Source organism: Sipha flava, unplaced genomic scaffold (genome assembly GCF_003268045.1).
Source record: "Sipha flava isolate LNK unplaced genomic scaffold, YSA_version1 117_pilon_pilon, whole genome shotgun sequence".
NCBI lineage: Eukaryota > Metazoa > Arthropoda > Insecta > Hemiptera > Aphididae > Sipha > Sipha flava.
Genome location: NW_020271741.1, coordinates 2,225,174 through 2,238,012, shown reverse-complemented (window position 1 = coordinate 2,238,012; position 12,839 = coordinate 2,225,174). Strand labels below are relative to the sequence as shown.

The following is a 12,839-nucleotide window of genomic DNA, read 5'->3' as shown; positions in this document are numbered from 1 at the left end:
AGTTATTTTAGTTGTTTTGAAAATTGCCAAATATTAAAAAAAAAAAAAAAAATTAGTTTGTTCAATGAATTCGATTTGTAGATTTGTTAAACAAACTGCAAATCGATATTTTATCTCGATTTTTGGATGTTAAATTACACGAAAAATAGTTGCGTTTTTTTAAAATCGATTTATAATTGATACAATTTATATCGGCACTTCTTTTCACCTTGTACTTATCGAGTTGAAGATAAATTAATTTTATTAAGAAAAATTAAAACAAAAAATATTTTGAAATTATATTCAAAACTTTCATACGAATATTTGGTTTGAGGGACATTATGATGAAAATGGCAACTTTAATTGGCTGGAAGTATATATGAAAACAAATATTTTCACGAGTGACATGACAACATCAGTTCATAAATCGCGATTTACAAATAAACACCTTCAGTACATTTTGAGGATTGGAAAATTTAAATTACAAACAGATTTTTCATTAATAGTAAATGAAACTCAAGTTCAAATTTCACATTAAAATAAGTGAAGAGCATTTTAAATATTTTTAGTTTTATTACAATTATTAATATTATTATTGTATTTTTAAAATATTTAAAAGAATTGATAAAAAAAAATTTTTTTGTAATCATTTTACATTGAAAATGCAATTTAAAATTTTTTTTATTTTAAGATTCGCGACGGGCCACAAGCAGACCGTGGATTAGGCATCACTGACCTGAGGTGTCAGTATAAAAGTCATTAGTTGAAATAACTGATATAAAACATTATTGCTGATAACGAATAACGATATAGTTTTAAAAAATTTAAAAAAAACTGGTCGTCAAACCGCAGCGTAGTTTGTAATATACCATATTAACTATTACTTATGTGTATGTGTGAAAATGTTGTCAAGAGTGTCGTGGCGATATGGGTAATCGAGAGGCAGCCGCCACTCAATTTTTTTTTTTTTGTGGGGTATCGACAAATTATAATTGACTCAATTAATATTATTGAGTTTACTACACTACTAGTAGTCAATATAACTTATTATAATATCGATTCGGTAATTATGTATGGTTTGTTAGAAAACTGGTGATCGGGGGGAAAAAAATACACATACGCTTAAGCGTATTGTACTGTCTAAATTTTAAATTTTGTTTACAGTGATTTCTGTTGCGTTTTCAGGTAAAAAAATGTTCTGAGCGGAGTTGGTACGAATGGTCTAAAGGTTTCAAGTATATATGGCCTTTAAAATCGATTTAAAATAAAATATTGATGATGCTTTGTAACAGTCGATTTGAATAATCGTCTGTTATACTTCGCAAAACTATTGAGGGAAAAAGTACAAAAAATAATTAAAAATTTCGTACCTATATATATATATATGTATTTATATATGATACACCTGCAGTTTAAAGCAAAATCAGAACAGTTTTTCAAATCTGTTTTTATGTTGTAATTGTATTAATCATTTTTAACAGCCAGTTAATTAGTCAGAGATACTATACTGATACTATACTATATATACATGTATAGATACTGTACATTATTTATTTTATACGTAGAAACGAAAAATATCACATTTTTCTTCTTGATCATCATTTTACACGTGCAGTTTTCGAGAAAATATAATGTCTTTCGAATGCTATTGTTATGTGTCCCTAGATTCACGTTATGTTTTTCTTTGAACTACGAAAAATAAATCAATAACGTACATAAATGCGATATCTTTTTTTTAGGAATCACAGCGCTTCGAAAACGGTTTTTTTCCATTGCGATTTAGTAGTTAGCGGACTAAATAATTGAGCGTTTTATACACACTCGTCTCGTTCAACGAAAATAGTGTAGAATATTCTCGTGCAGCGTTGATCATTATTAAACCACACTTGTATTATTACGCGAAAATCGCATGTAACATAATATGCATTTAATATAGATATGTTATATATGGTACAAGAAAAAGTTTGATTTTTTTTATTCGTACAGTAAAATTTTAGTTCGTTTCCGTGTTCATCCCGGTACGTTCACAATAGCATACGCGTATTAAATGTTCTAGGCTGCGAAGTAATGTTGTCGTTTTAATACCTATTAAAAATATAAGGGCAGCATATTTAAACTTTTAACGCACCCTAAAAGTGTACAGTGATTTTGCGCAACCGAGCTGCTTACTGATTCAAGAGGAAAAAACGAGATCGTGGTAATATTTAAAAAAAAAAAATAAATAAATAAAGAGGGCGAGTACATGTATATACTGTAATAGGGTGGTGTAATTTATATCCGACGGTCTGGGTTTATGCTAAAACTGTTATCGATTACCATTGCAAATTACGCGAATTAAAACTCACGAATAAATACGAGCATATACCGCAACGACTAAAACATATATATATAGATGTTAACAATAATGATAATAATGTCCATAATAACGTAACGTATATAGATGTTACATTATTATGGACGTGGTTTACTCCGAACATAGCGTATTGTTGTACGGTGTATTGGAACGATGAGATTTTCAGTGTTTGTCCACCAGGGTCTGATGAAACGGTCGCGATATTTTTATTTATTTCGTTTTCAGACAAGAGAACGGGAAATGTAAAATAATACAAACATATTCACAAGGTACTCCTTCGATACATACGATATATGCAATAATGTGGGCACTTATATACGGCTTTTGATTATGCTGTATATTCGTGAAGTGCAGTGATACGCATCCAATTTTTGTTTTTTGACTTACGACCGTCACATTTATGTATTTTGATGATACGATCGTCTGCGTATAATAACATACGTTGTACATGCATTTTTCGTATAGACTTAAATTATTGATCACTGCATTTCTATTAAAAAGTCTTGACCACCCGAGTGGTCACGACCGCCCCCTTTAGTGTTGCGCATCACTGATGCAGTGAACGTATACGTGGTTAATATGCACAAGTGAGAGGATTTCTGACCGCGAACAGGTGGCAGAACATTGTTGCTCGATTAAAACGGTTAAATATATTTATAACAATAACACCACTTCAACAACACATGATAATTCTTCTCAGTTGTTCTTAAAATGCTTCATTCGTTTGACGACGCGATATAATCGAAATGTTTATTGTGATCTCATGCGAGAAAGCCAAACATTTTGTGTGACGAATCCGGACATATCGACATCATAAGTGCAACAAGAGCCCATATATTGGGGATGGGGGACGTTGAAGTTGCTGAAAATAAAATTGATGGTATTGCTTTGTAGTTATTAGAGATTGAACTAAAAAAAAAAAAAACCAGTGGCGCTAAAGACCCTCTTAATTACATGTATATACACATTATACATATATTAGTCACAATAAATTACAGTTCTCTAATAAGAAAATACAATAAAATAATTTAGATATTTAAAGATGAATTTATGTATTTTTTAACACTTAAAATTGATTTCTAGAAAACCAGAATAAAACAAACACATATTTTCCATAAGACATGAAATATATTTGTATAATTTTTAGAATCAACAAATGTATTAATTAATTTAAATTCACTAATTATAATTGAAAAAAAAAATTACGAGTATGGTTAAATTTTAATACTATTGAAGTAACCGAATAACAATATTTTTGATATACCATATAAACATTTATATATGCGTAGAGTATAATGTATGTATTATATTTTTAAATGATTGAAAAACAATTTAATATGTACATAACAATAGCGGTAGGAATGATTTTTAAAAATTATTAATCAAAAAACGATTAAAATGTTATATCGAATATATAGTAATAATAATAATAATAATAATAACAAAGACAATGAGAATAATAATGATAATAATAATAATAATAATAATGATAAGTAATATTATATACGTATTTAGACTTTGAAGTCTATGTTAAGAACATAAATGGAATAAATTGACACGTTAACGTGATTATATAGATAAAGATCACGTGTGTAATGAAATATATAAGATATAAATAGTAATATTAGTTTTGGTAACGTAAAAGAATATACGAAAAGATTATATAAGAATATATTTATATATACGTAATATGTACAAAAGTTAAGAGATGATTTTTTACAAAATATTCCAAATTGAATAATATTATGTGTTTGAATTATATAGCTTCGTGTTTATAAATACATGCGTTGTGTGTTTATAAGTTCAGATCACTGAATTGGATTTCTGCGTTGAATAAGTAGTTAATAACGTTTGCTTATACATAAATATTGGCACAATTGTACGTAAAATATTTATTTATTTTGTAACGGCATGTAAATAAAACGCATGACATATGATAAACATTTAAAATATTTACGTTGCTAAATTTTGAATCGAATTATTAATGATCGACGGAATAGATTATAACTGTTGTTCATGCTTTATCATTGCGATCAATATTTTTCTTGATCGTATCATTTGTATTATGAATAATGTTTTTTTGATCAGCCAAAATTCAAACATATTGGAAATTCATTATAATTAATAATATATAATATTATATACGTACGCAATTTTTGAAAGTGTTGCATATTTCAAAATGCATAAGTGGTTATAATTAGTGAGAGAGAAAGAGAGAGAGAGAGAAAAAAAAAAAGAAGGAAAACCAGCGGCGTTTTTCAACTCACGTTTTCGATTTTTATAATTAATGCATGAAAATTATTTAACTTTTTTTCCATAGAAAGAAAAGTACGTGTATCATATTGGTAACTATTATATATTTATACATGTATAGTCGGTTTCATGATGGATGAAGGCCGAACACTGCACGTGAAGAGTGTTCATTGAAGGTATGTCGTAAAGACGCATGTGTAATATATCAATAATAATAATAATAATAATAATAATAATAATAATAATATGCACAATTGAAAATATCGAATAAAATATTTATACGATAATATATAGTAATACGCTCGCGGCTTGATCCATCTAGAATATTTACAATTTTTTGTCTCTAAATTCTTGTATCGTTGCTATTGATTTAGCTAACATGTTGCCTATTGTAGGCCAAATTGAACGTTATGGAAGCGTTTCGGATGCCATTCGGATACGAGCGGTTAGCCTCGAACTGTTGTGCACCTCAGCCGTCCGTAGCGTGATACCGAAAATATCCTCATGATAACGGTTATCATCCTGGAAAAAAATAATAATAAAAATTAAAAACCCAAATAATCTCGTCTTTTTAGGTGGTATTTTCATTTTCCGAGCGGATTGACAGCAGAAACTGAACGCATTTAATCGAACTCACGAGATCCGTAGTAAAGATCGGAATTCTAAAAATAGACTACGGATAGGAATGAAAACAATCCCATTACGTCATCGTAGCTCAGTGGTGTATATAGGGGGGGGGTCTAGTGGGCTACAGCCCCCCGAAATGTTTTAAATAATTTAAAAACTATTATAAGCGTATGTTATATTTTAATGGTGCTTTATGCTTATTTAGAATTTGCGTCCAACGTCAAATCGTTTTGGGACATTCTGTAAATAAAATATAGATAAGTACCTACTATATCTTGTTAATAATTCTTAGATAGCAGTGGTAATTTAACTCTGTCCATAGTAGCCCCTCCCGAAAATATTTTCTGTATACGCCACTGTCGTAGCTAAACACGTTTGATCAGATTTTCAGGATAAATTTAGTCTCACCCGACTACTGATCGTTTTTTGATATGTATTTATGGCAGCACGGTAATTTATGAAAAAAAATACCCATACACTAATCGATATCGTTTTGACGCAAATCGCATTTTGATAAAAAAAAAATGAGGAATATTTCTTTTGACTTGCATACGCGCGTGGTATCGACCACCATAAATCGTGCGCACCAACGTACCCGTAATCCCAGCATAAAGTTATCGGATTGTGCAGAATTCATGCCGGCCTGTTCTTGAATTATCGACTTGAGGGTCTGGCATACGTTCTCCGCCATTTTACAATCGCCGCATACGTAGAAGTGTCCTCTTTCCACAGCTATTAATTCGTATATCATTTTCGCTTCCTTCAGCATCAAGTCTTGCACGTAAGTCTGTGGAGCAGAAAAACAAAGGAAAAAACGATTGAGTATATGTGCCCACGTATGGCCGATATGAGCGCGATAAACGAATAATTTATTTATTTATTTCGAATAGGCGATATTCGGGAGAATCGAGTTCGCTAAGAGATCACAGGGAGGGGTGGATCTTTAGCCATCAATGGCGTTGTCCCGGGTGCGCTACGAGAAAGCGATCTACCGCTACGCATAAATGAATAATTATTTTATTGTTTTACGACGTCCAAAGCGTCGTATCACGTCGGACGTACCACCGTGACGGTGGCCCAACATCAGAAATTACGTTTGCTAATGGTTTTTATTTTTTTCCCCTTTACTACACATATATTCGCGTGCACTGACTTTTGGAATCGTTGGGTCTCTGGACAGTGCCAAGTAAGTCTTGTCCAACACGCCCTCGTTTAACATTTCCATCTTGTCCGTTTTGTACAAGTCCATCGATTTGTATTGGCAGCCGAAGAACAACATGATTCTACCCATTTTCGTGTCTGCGGACAAATAAATACGGTAAAAGACGAGATTCGACAACATTAATAATATTAAACAATATAATTAGGTGATGAAAATGTGTGAAATGTATGATTGTTTACCGATGCCGTTTTTCTTTTGCGCGTATCTGTGTTGCCAAAATGCACGGAACGGCGCGATCCCTGTGCCCGGACCCACCAGTATCAACGGCTTCGAAACGTCTTCGGGCAGATGGAAATTTGGAGCGCTAAGAGTTGACAAAAAAAAATAAAAATCGTAGTGGACGATTATTTACAATTACCGTGGTAATTGTATGATAATATTATGTAATCGTTTTTAATAACTATATTTACCTTCGGACGAACATGTAAACTGTGTCGTTTATGTTGGCATCCAACAGGTAGTTTGAACAAACGCCATAATGTGTTACTCCTTTTCCACCTTGAAAAAAATACCAATGCAGTAAGATATTGTCATTATTTGACCGAAATCGTGATATTACATAATACATTTGGCGTTCAAACATCAGGTGTCCGACAAAGGCTATTAAAACTATTTAGAACCGGCGGAGTGCGATATTATTACGATGTGACCACCGCACGTAACGTTAGACCGCTGTTTTACCATCTCGTGTGGTAAGCCTTGGCCCCGGACACCCGGTGTATGTATCTTAATATAATGTGGTAAAATTTTTTTAATAAAGTCACCTTTAGTCTTATAGGTGACTACAGCTACGGTAAGGTGTACTTTGTCCGGGTGTAATAAACTTGACGAAGAGATGCTGTAGAATCTGGGCTGTAGTGAAGTAAGCTGCGCGACCAATAAAGCAGCCGGCGGGTTTATGGATGGAAACTCTTGAAAAACTTCTAAAAGATTAGGTAGATTACAGTGGCGCCATTCTTCGTAAGCTTCACTGTCCTGTACGCGGAAAATGAAAATTTTAAAAACTAACGACTATAAAGTAAAAATAAAAGGTGACAGTGAATTACCGAAGCTAAGTCTGTAAGATTCTTTTTATCAACATGATGAGTGGCGCAGGAAGCGAGAAAGTGTAGCATATTCGGTGTGGGTGGTGTAGTTATGTCCAAAAACCGTGTTAACAGAGTCCTCAAGGAACATCTTGGTAGTTTTTCGTGAGGCACCCAATTTTTCGAGACTCCTAAAAATCGAACATTACCGATGTTGTATCAAATAAATGCGGATCTGCATTGAGTAAATATATAGTACAACGAGATATATCCTAAGATTATATTAAGAATGTATGCTTGAAAAAGTTTTAAGCCCGAAACCCTGCTGCCTAGTCGTATGTGAATAAATCATAGCGTGTTCAAAGAACACTCTCACGTATAGAATTATTATATGAATGGATAACTGTTTATTTCGAGTTTTTTACTTTTCTTGGGTCGTTAAACTAAACACGGGATCCTATTTTAAGAGAACGGCTCTATTGTGCGAGGTCTTGGATTCTGCAGTTGCCTGTTATTAACTAGAACGGGTCTTTTGCGAGTTTATGAGTTTTCTAGTTCGTGTACGTCGTAAACGGGATAGTATATGATTTTCATGAACAGTATTTAATTTAACATGTAGAAAAAACGTTTTTTCCGATGCGTGAAAAAAGGAGTACAACATAATATTATATTGCATTGTAATTGGATGAGTTCCGCACGGATTAACAAGATATCGCAATGCACAGGTAAGTATTGACGAATCGAAGAACACGTATATTTCAACAGCAACAACGTCGAATCGATTCGGTTGATTTTGTGCACGCGAAACTTTCCAAAACGAAACGTAGTGAAAAACCGAGGACATTAGGCGATCGTTTTACGCGGATTCTACCTGTAGACGTATACTTCTCCTTATGCAATTGCAGCACCATTGGTTCGTCCGGGTCCTGGTCACACTGCAAGTACGGGATAATGCCGGACACCAGTTCTTCTCGGTTCGTCGCAAACATTCCCACGTGGTCGCCGGGGCGGTACATGACTTTCTCCGAATCTTTCCAATCGTCCACGGTAATCTCGAGCCACAGGGTGACGCGATCGCTCCTGCTGTTCTCGCTATTGCTCATCAGGTTCTGCCTGTTGGCTAGCCGACATGTCCACACCCGTTTGTTGTGATATTGCGCGTACGCTTAAAACGGGGGGAGGAGGGAGAAAAGAAACAATAATAATAATAATAATAATAATTATAATAATAACAGTTCTTCGACCGCGGTTACGGTTGATATGGTGAAATGTGATCGATTTTATCGTTTACACGATTTGCCGTTTCGGACTTACCTGTGGGCAGATCGTCCGGCGGCGAGTTCATAAACCGTACCGTAGACGCAGTTAATTTTTCGTTGTGAAGCACCTCCGACGCTTCGTTGAGCGATTCGTCCATGTCCAAACAAAACGTGTCACATGCAACCTGTAAAAGCGTTTAACACACGCACGCACGCGATAACGTTTTAGTCATTTAACATGGTATTTAGTTTTTATTAGTAGCGTGGTCTGCCCCAGGACGAAAAACGAAAGCTAAATAATATTGTGTTACGGTCCATGATATTACGTCGTTAAAGCTGATTTAAAATAAATAATAATGCACCGATGACTGAATGTGGACGAGTGTTTTTTCGGGTTAGATTTTCTTTGGAAATTGGATTAGACTTTTCGTTGTTTTTCTTTCAGAACTTTTTGCTAATTTATTGTGGACACCGTGGTAAGTTTTATATAATGCGGACGTACATTTGAACCAAGTACAAAAGCTTTTCCATCGAAAAGCGATAAATTCGAAATGTAAAATAAATACTTTGGATGATAATATCATTTTTAGTCTGCTCACGTGGAAAACCTCAGTAGCCCATTTTTTGAACGCTGGTTCTTGGCCACACATCTCGTCACCTTTACCGAGTTTTATTAGCCTTTCTCCACCAAGCTCACCCAAAAGATTATCAACGTATGATCCGAATGCACAAAAGTTTGGATATGCACTCGAACCCAATCCAAAAACAGCAAATCTGAAACAATTTAATAGTATTTAGTAGAGTGAAATGAAACATTTCTTTTAAAAACACTTTTTACGAAAATTACGGACGTCAAATATATATATTCTTTGATTAGTGATCGAAAAGAAATTGTTGTTAAAGATTATATTCATATTATTTTCGATAAAATCAGTAAAAAAAAAAAAAAAAATAATTTAAAAATACCAGTAGGTACAAGTTTAAAACTTATACTTGGCAACGAGAATATTATGAACACCAAATATGAAAAATAATCATAACGAATAACTGTTTTTGATCGAGATGAGTATAAAATCTTAATATATATATACATATATCCTTATACTATGAAATCACTCTACATATTCTTTTTGTATTCAGTCTATTATTGTTTTAAAGTAATTTTTATGAAATTGATTAATTACAAATATCACTGTCTTATATATTATATTCTCATACTAGTCATAATTAATCATATACAATTCCTAAACATATTTTAAATTGTAATTAATTTTATATATTTTTTAGAAAATAGTTCAAACATTTTAGTATACTACATTTATATAAAATATTCTGAAATATTAATTCAACATAATATTTTTAAATATTACGAATTTCATGAAGTTATAGATCACAACTAAAATTGAAAAAGTATAATATCAGAATAAGCCATTAAAAATATAGTTTTCACTCATGCTTATGGATCGTAAACATTAAAAAGAAAAACTATACTTTTATATTTACTTTTGATGTTAGTATGTTATTGAAGTTTCGGAATTCAGCTTTTATAAAGTGGGTAATAGTGTTTTTTTTATTTAGAACTATTATGTTTTAATATTATGAATAGATTATTTTAATTTCACTTACTTGCCCTGTAGTTAAAAGATAATATAGATATTATGAATATTATACATTCTTATCTTATGTCATACTTATTTTTATTGATATTTTAAAATAGGTCATATTTTCGTTTTATCTTAAGCTTGAGGAATGATAAAAGTTTAATCACACGCCGAAAGCTCGATTTGTTGTTTATCTCGGTGTTCCCGAGATAACTAGAAAAGGTTTTCTCTAAAAGGCTTGCTAAATCATATCGTTAATCAATTTCTTCTATCAAGTATGAGTGTATGTGTGTATTGAGTATAATTTTTTTGATTTAAAAAAATTATAATTTATAAATATGACGTTATAAGTTATTGCTATAATGTAGATAAATATTCAACTAAAACATTTAATGTTTGGGTTTTTAATCGAATCAAAATTGTATATATTAATTAATCTATAATAGTATTTTAAAAGCATATAAAACATAAATCATATTAATTCATTATGGGAACTAAAACTATAGGTACACAGTTAAATTTAAGAAAAAAATGATAAAAATTTTTTGGGTCTTATGTGTTTTGAACTTAAAGTATTATAAGTCTTTATTATTATTATTATAATTATTATCACATTCCTATACATTTTTCTTTATCTTTAGTATACTTATAAGTTAATACAACCTATATATAAAAAAAAAGAAGAAAACTATAACATGCAGAACAAAAACATGACGTATCGAAATCGATCATTATTTTGTTAATATGTAATTAACTTGTGCCGTCCTTTCTGTCATTGAACCGTAGTATTATCGAATTATTATTCATTAATTATTCATTTTGTCATGTATGACCATATTTATATTTTAGTGGGTATTAAAGAACATTAATAATTAATTATATTATACATTTACATTATCGATGGGATGGTAAAATGAATAAAATATAATTGATCAAGATTGAACAATCGAAATTAGTTTTAAATATTGTAGTAAGACAATAATTTTCTGTTATCATTCTGAAAGCCTCAATTATCGATGATTTTAGAATGGTAACAGATCGATTTTATTTATACAAGATTATAAACGTAATACACCCCTTGTCTTAATTTTTTCGTAATTGTTCATGAATCTGTATCAAACAACAAATATAGTTTTATTTTTAAAACTAATTCTTTGAAAATACCTGACGTTTCCAAGGGGTCCAAAATTATCAACATCTGTAGAATCTCTGTTCGATAAATCGTTTAGTTCAGTTATATGTTGACTCTCTGATAGACTGTTCGCTTTTATAAACGAAGCAGAGCTAGAATAATAATAATAATCAAACATTTTAATATTGCAGTTGGCTATTTTTCATAAATATAACTGCTTTCCGATAGATAAAATAGCGCAGTACCTGAGCGACGATGGTTTCACTGCTAGAGATTTATTAATACTATTGCCTTCGAGTTCCATTTTCATCGAGTGCAATTGCTGTGCAAATTCCTGTATAATGCATAATACAAAACTTGAAATAAAATTATCATTGTTATCTATTGTACGGATAGGTACGTAAATTTTTGGTTTTTATCGGCTTCATTTGTGCCATAAAATCCATTTATGATGTAAAATATGGCCAGAGTTTATTTTTACACATCATGGCATCACGTGTAAGTTGTGATCCTGGTATTTTAACCAGGGTAATGTAAAACTATTAACGACTTGTAGATATATGCTGAAACTTACGCGTACTTATGCCGTAGATATTTAACCACAACTTATATATAACTTTCAACAATTTTTTTCTAACCACACAGTTATTTAATAGTGTAAATTATGAAAAATTTACAGATGCCTTCTATTTGAAATGCATATACGTTAAACTTATAAATATGTAATCGGATTTTTTTCCCTCTTCTCTTTCTATCTTTCTGCCTCTCATATATGAATATTATTTATAAATTGTGTTTCAATAAATATAATTATAAAATGTTTTCGAAAGAATTGCAGTTCTATTAATTACCGTAAATTCTTAATAGTATATTAGTATACTATTATTAATCGATAACGGGTTGATATAAAAATTAGAGTAAAGGATATTTCACAAGAACTAAATTAGTGTTTTGACGTACCTGTCCATTCTCAGGAGGATCGCCATTCCCAAAAGTAGATACTACCACTAGTAATAATGCTTCGTGTTCAATACTTATCATGTCATACTCCTCCATGCTCATCACCTTAAATATTAATCAAATAATTAATACAATTAAAGATATATAATAATTAATGCACAATGTTAATGGTTAATGGTTTTAAAGGTTATTAAATGAATATTTCTGATAGTGCCTTGGTTTATAATATAATAAACTAATTACTTTGTACAATATGTACCTGAGAATGAAAAGCACGTGCAAATATTTCACCCAATTTTTTCGCATACATTTCTGATCGTCCTGTTTCCGTTGCATATAATATGGTCGCTTTGATTCTACGAGACAGTGCTTGCCCAAACAGTTTTGATGTGAATTTTACAGCTCTAAGGAGGTAAAAAAATTATTTT

At 31.4% G+C, this 12,839-nt stretch overlaps 1 protein-coding gene across 1 annotated transcript in view; it reads right to left on the bottom strand.

The window, feature by feature from the left end:
• Positions 1 to 4,045: 4,045 nt before the first annotated feature.
• The window catches only part of LOC112693222 (nitric oxide synthase, salivary gland), a 95,005-nt gene continuing 86,211 nt past the window's right edge, over positions 4,046 to 12,839 (bottom strand). The window contains exons 12-25 of the mRNA XM_025568201.1: positions 12,671 to 12,815; positions 12,412 to 12,516; positions 11,697 to 11,785; positions 11,484 to 11,603; positions 9,318 to 9,492; positions 8,774 to 8,903; positions 8,331 to 8,624; positions 7,481 to 7,650; positions 7,199 to 7,409; positions 6,845 to 6,932; positions 6,614 to 6,738; positions 6,366 to 6,511; positions 5,808 to 5,999; positions 4,046 to 5,107 (exon numbers count right to left, since the gene is read on the bottom strand). Coding sequence (XP_025423986.1) covers positions 4,994 to 5,107; positions 5,808 to 5,999; positions 6,366 to 6,511; positions 6,614 to 6,738; positions 6,845 to 6,932; positions 7,199 to 7,409; positions 7,481 to 7,650; positions 8,331 to 8,624; positions 8,774 to 8,903; positions 9,318 to 9,492; positions 11,484 to 11,603; positions 11,697 to 11,785; positions 12,412 to 12,516; positions 12,671 to 12,815 — 2,104 coding nt within the window. The 3' untranslated portion in view covers positions 4,046 to 4,993. The remainder of the gene's footprint in view (positions 5,108 to 5,807; positions 6,000 to 6,365; positions 6,512 to 6,613; positions 6,739 to 6,844; positions 6,933 to 7,198; positions 7,410 to 7,480; positions 7,651 to 8,330; positions 8,625 to 8,773; positions 8,904 to 9,317; positions 9,493 to 11,483; positions 11,604 to 11,696; positions 11,786 to 12,411; positions 12,517 to 12,670; positions 12,816 to 12,839) is intronic.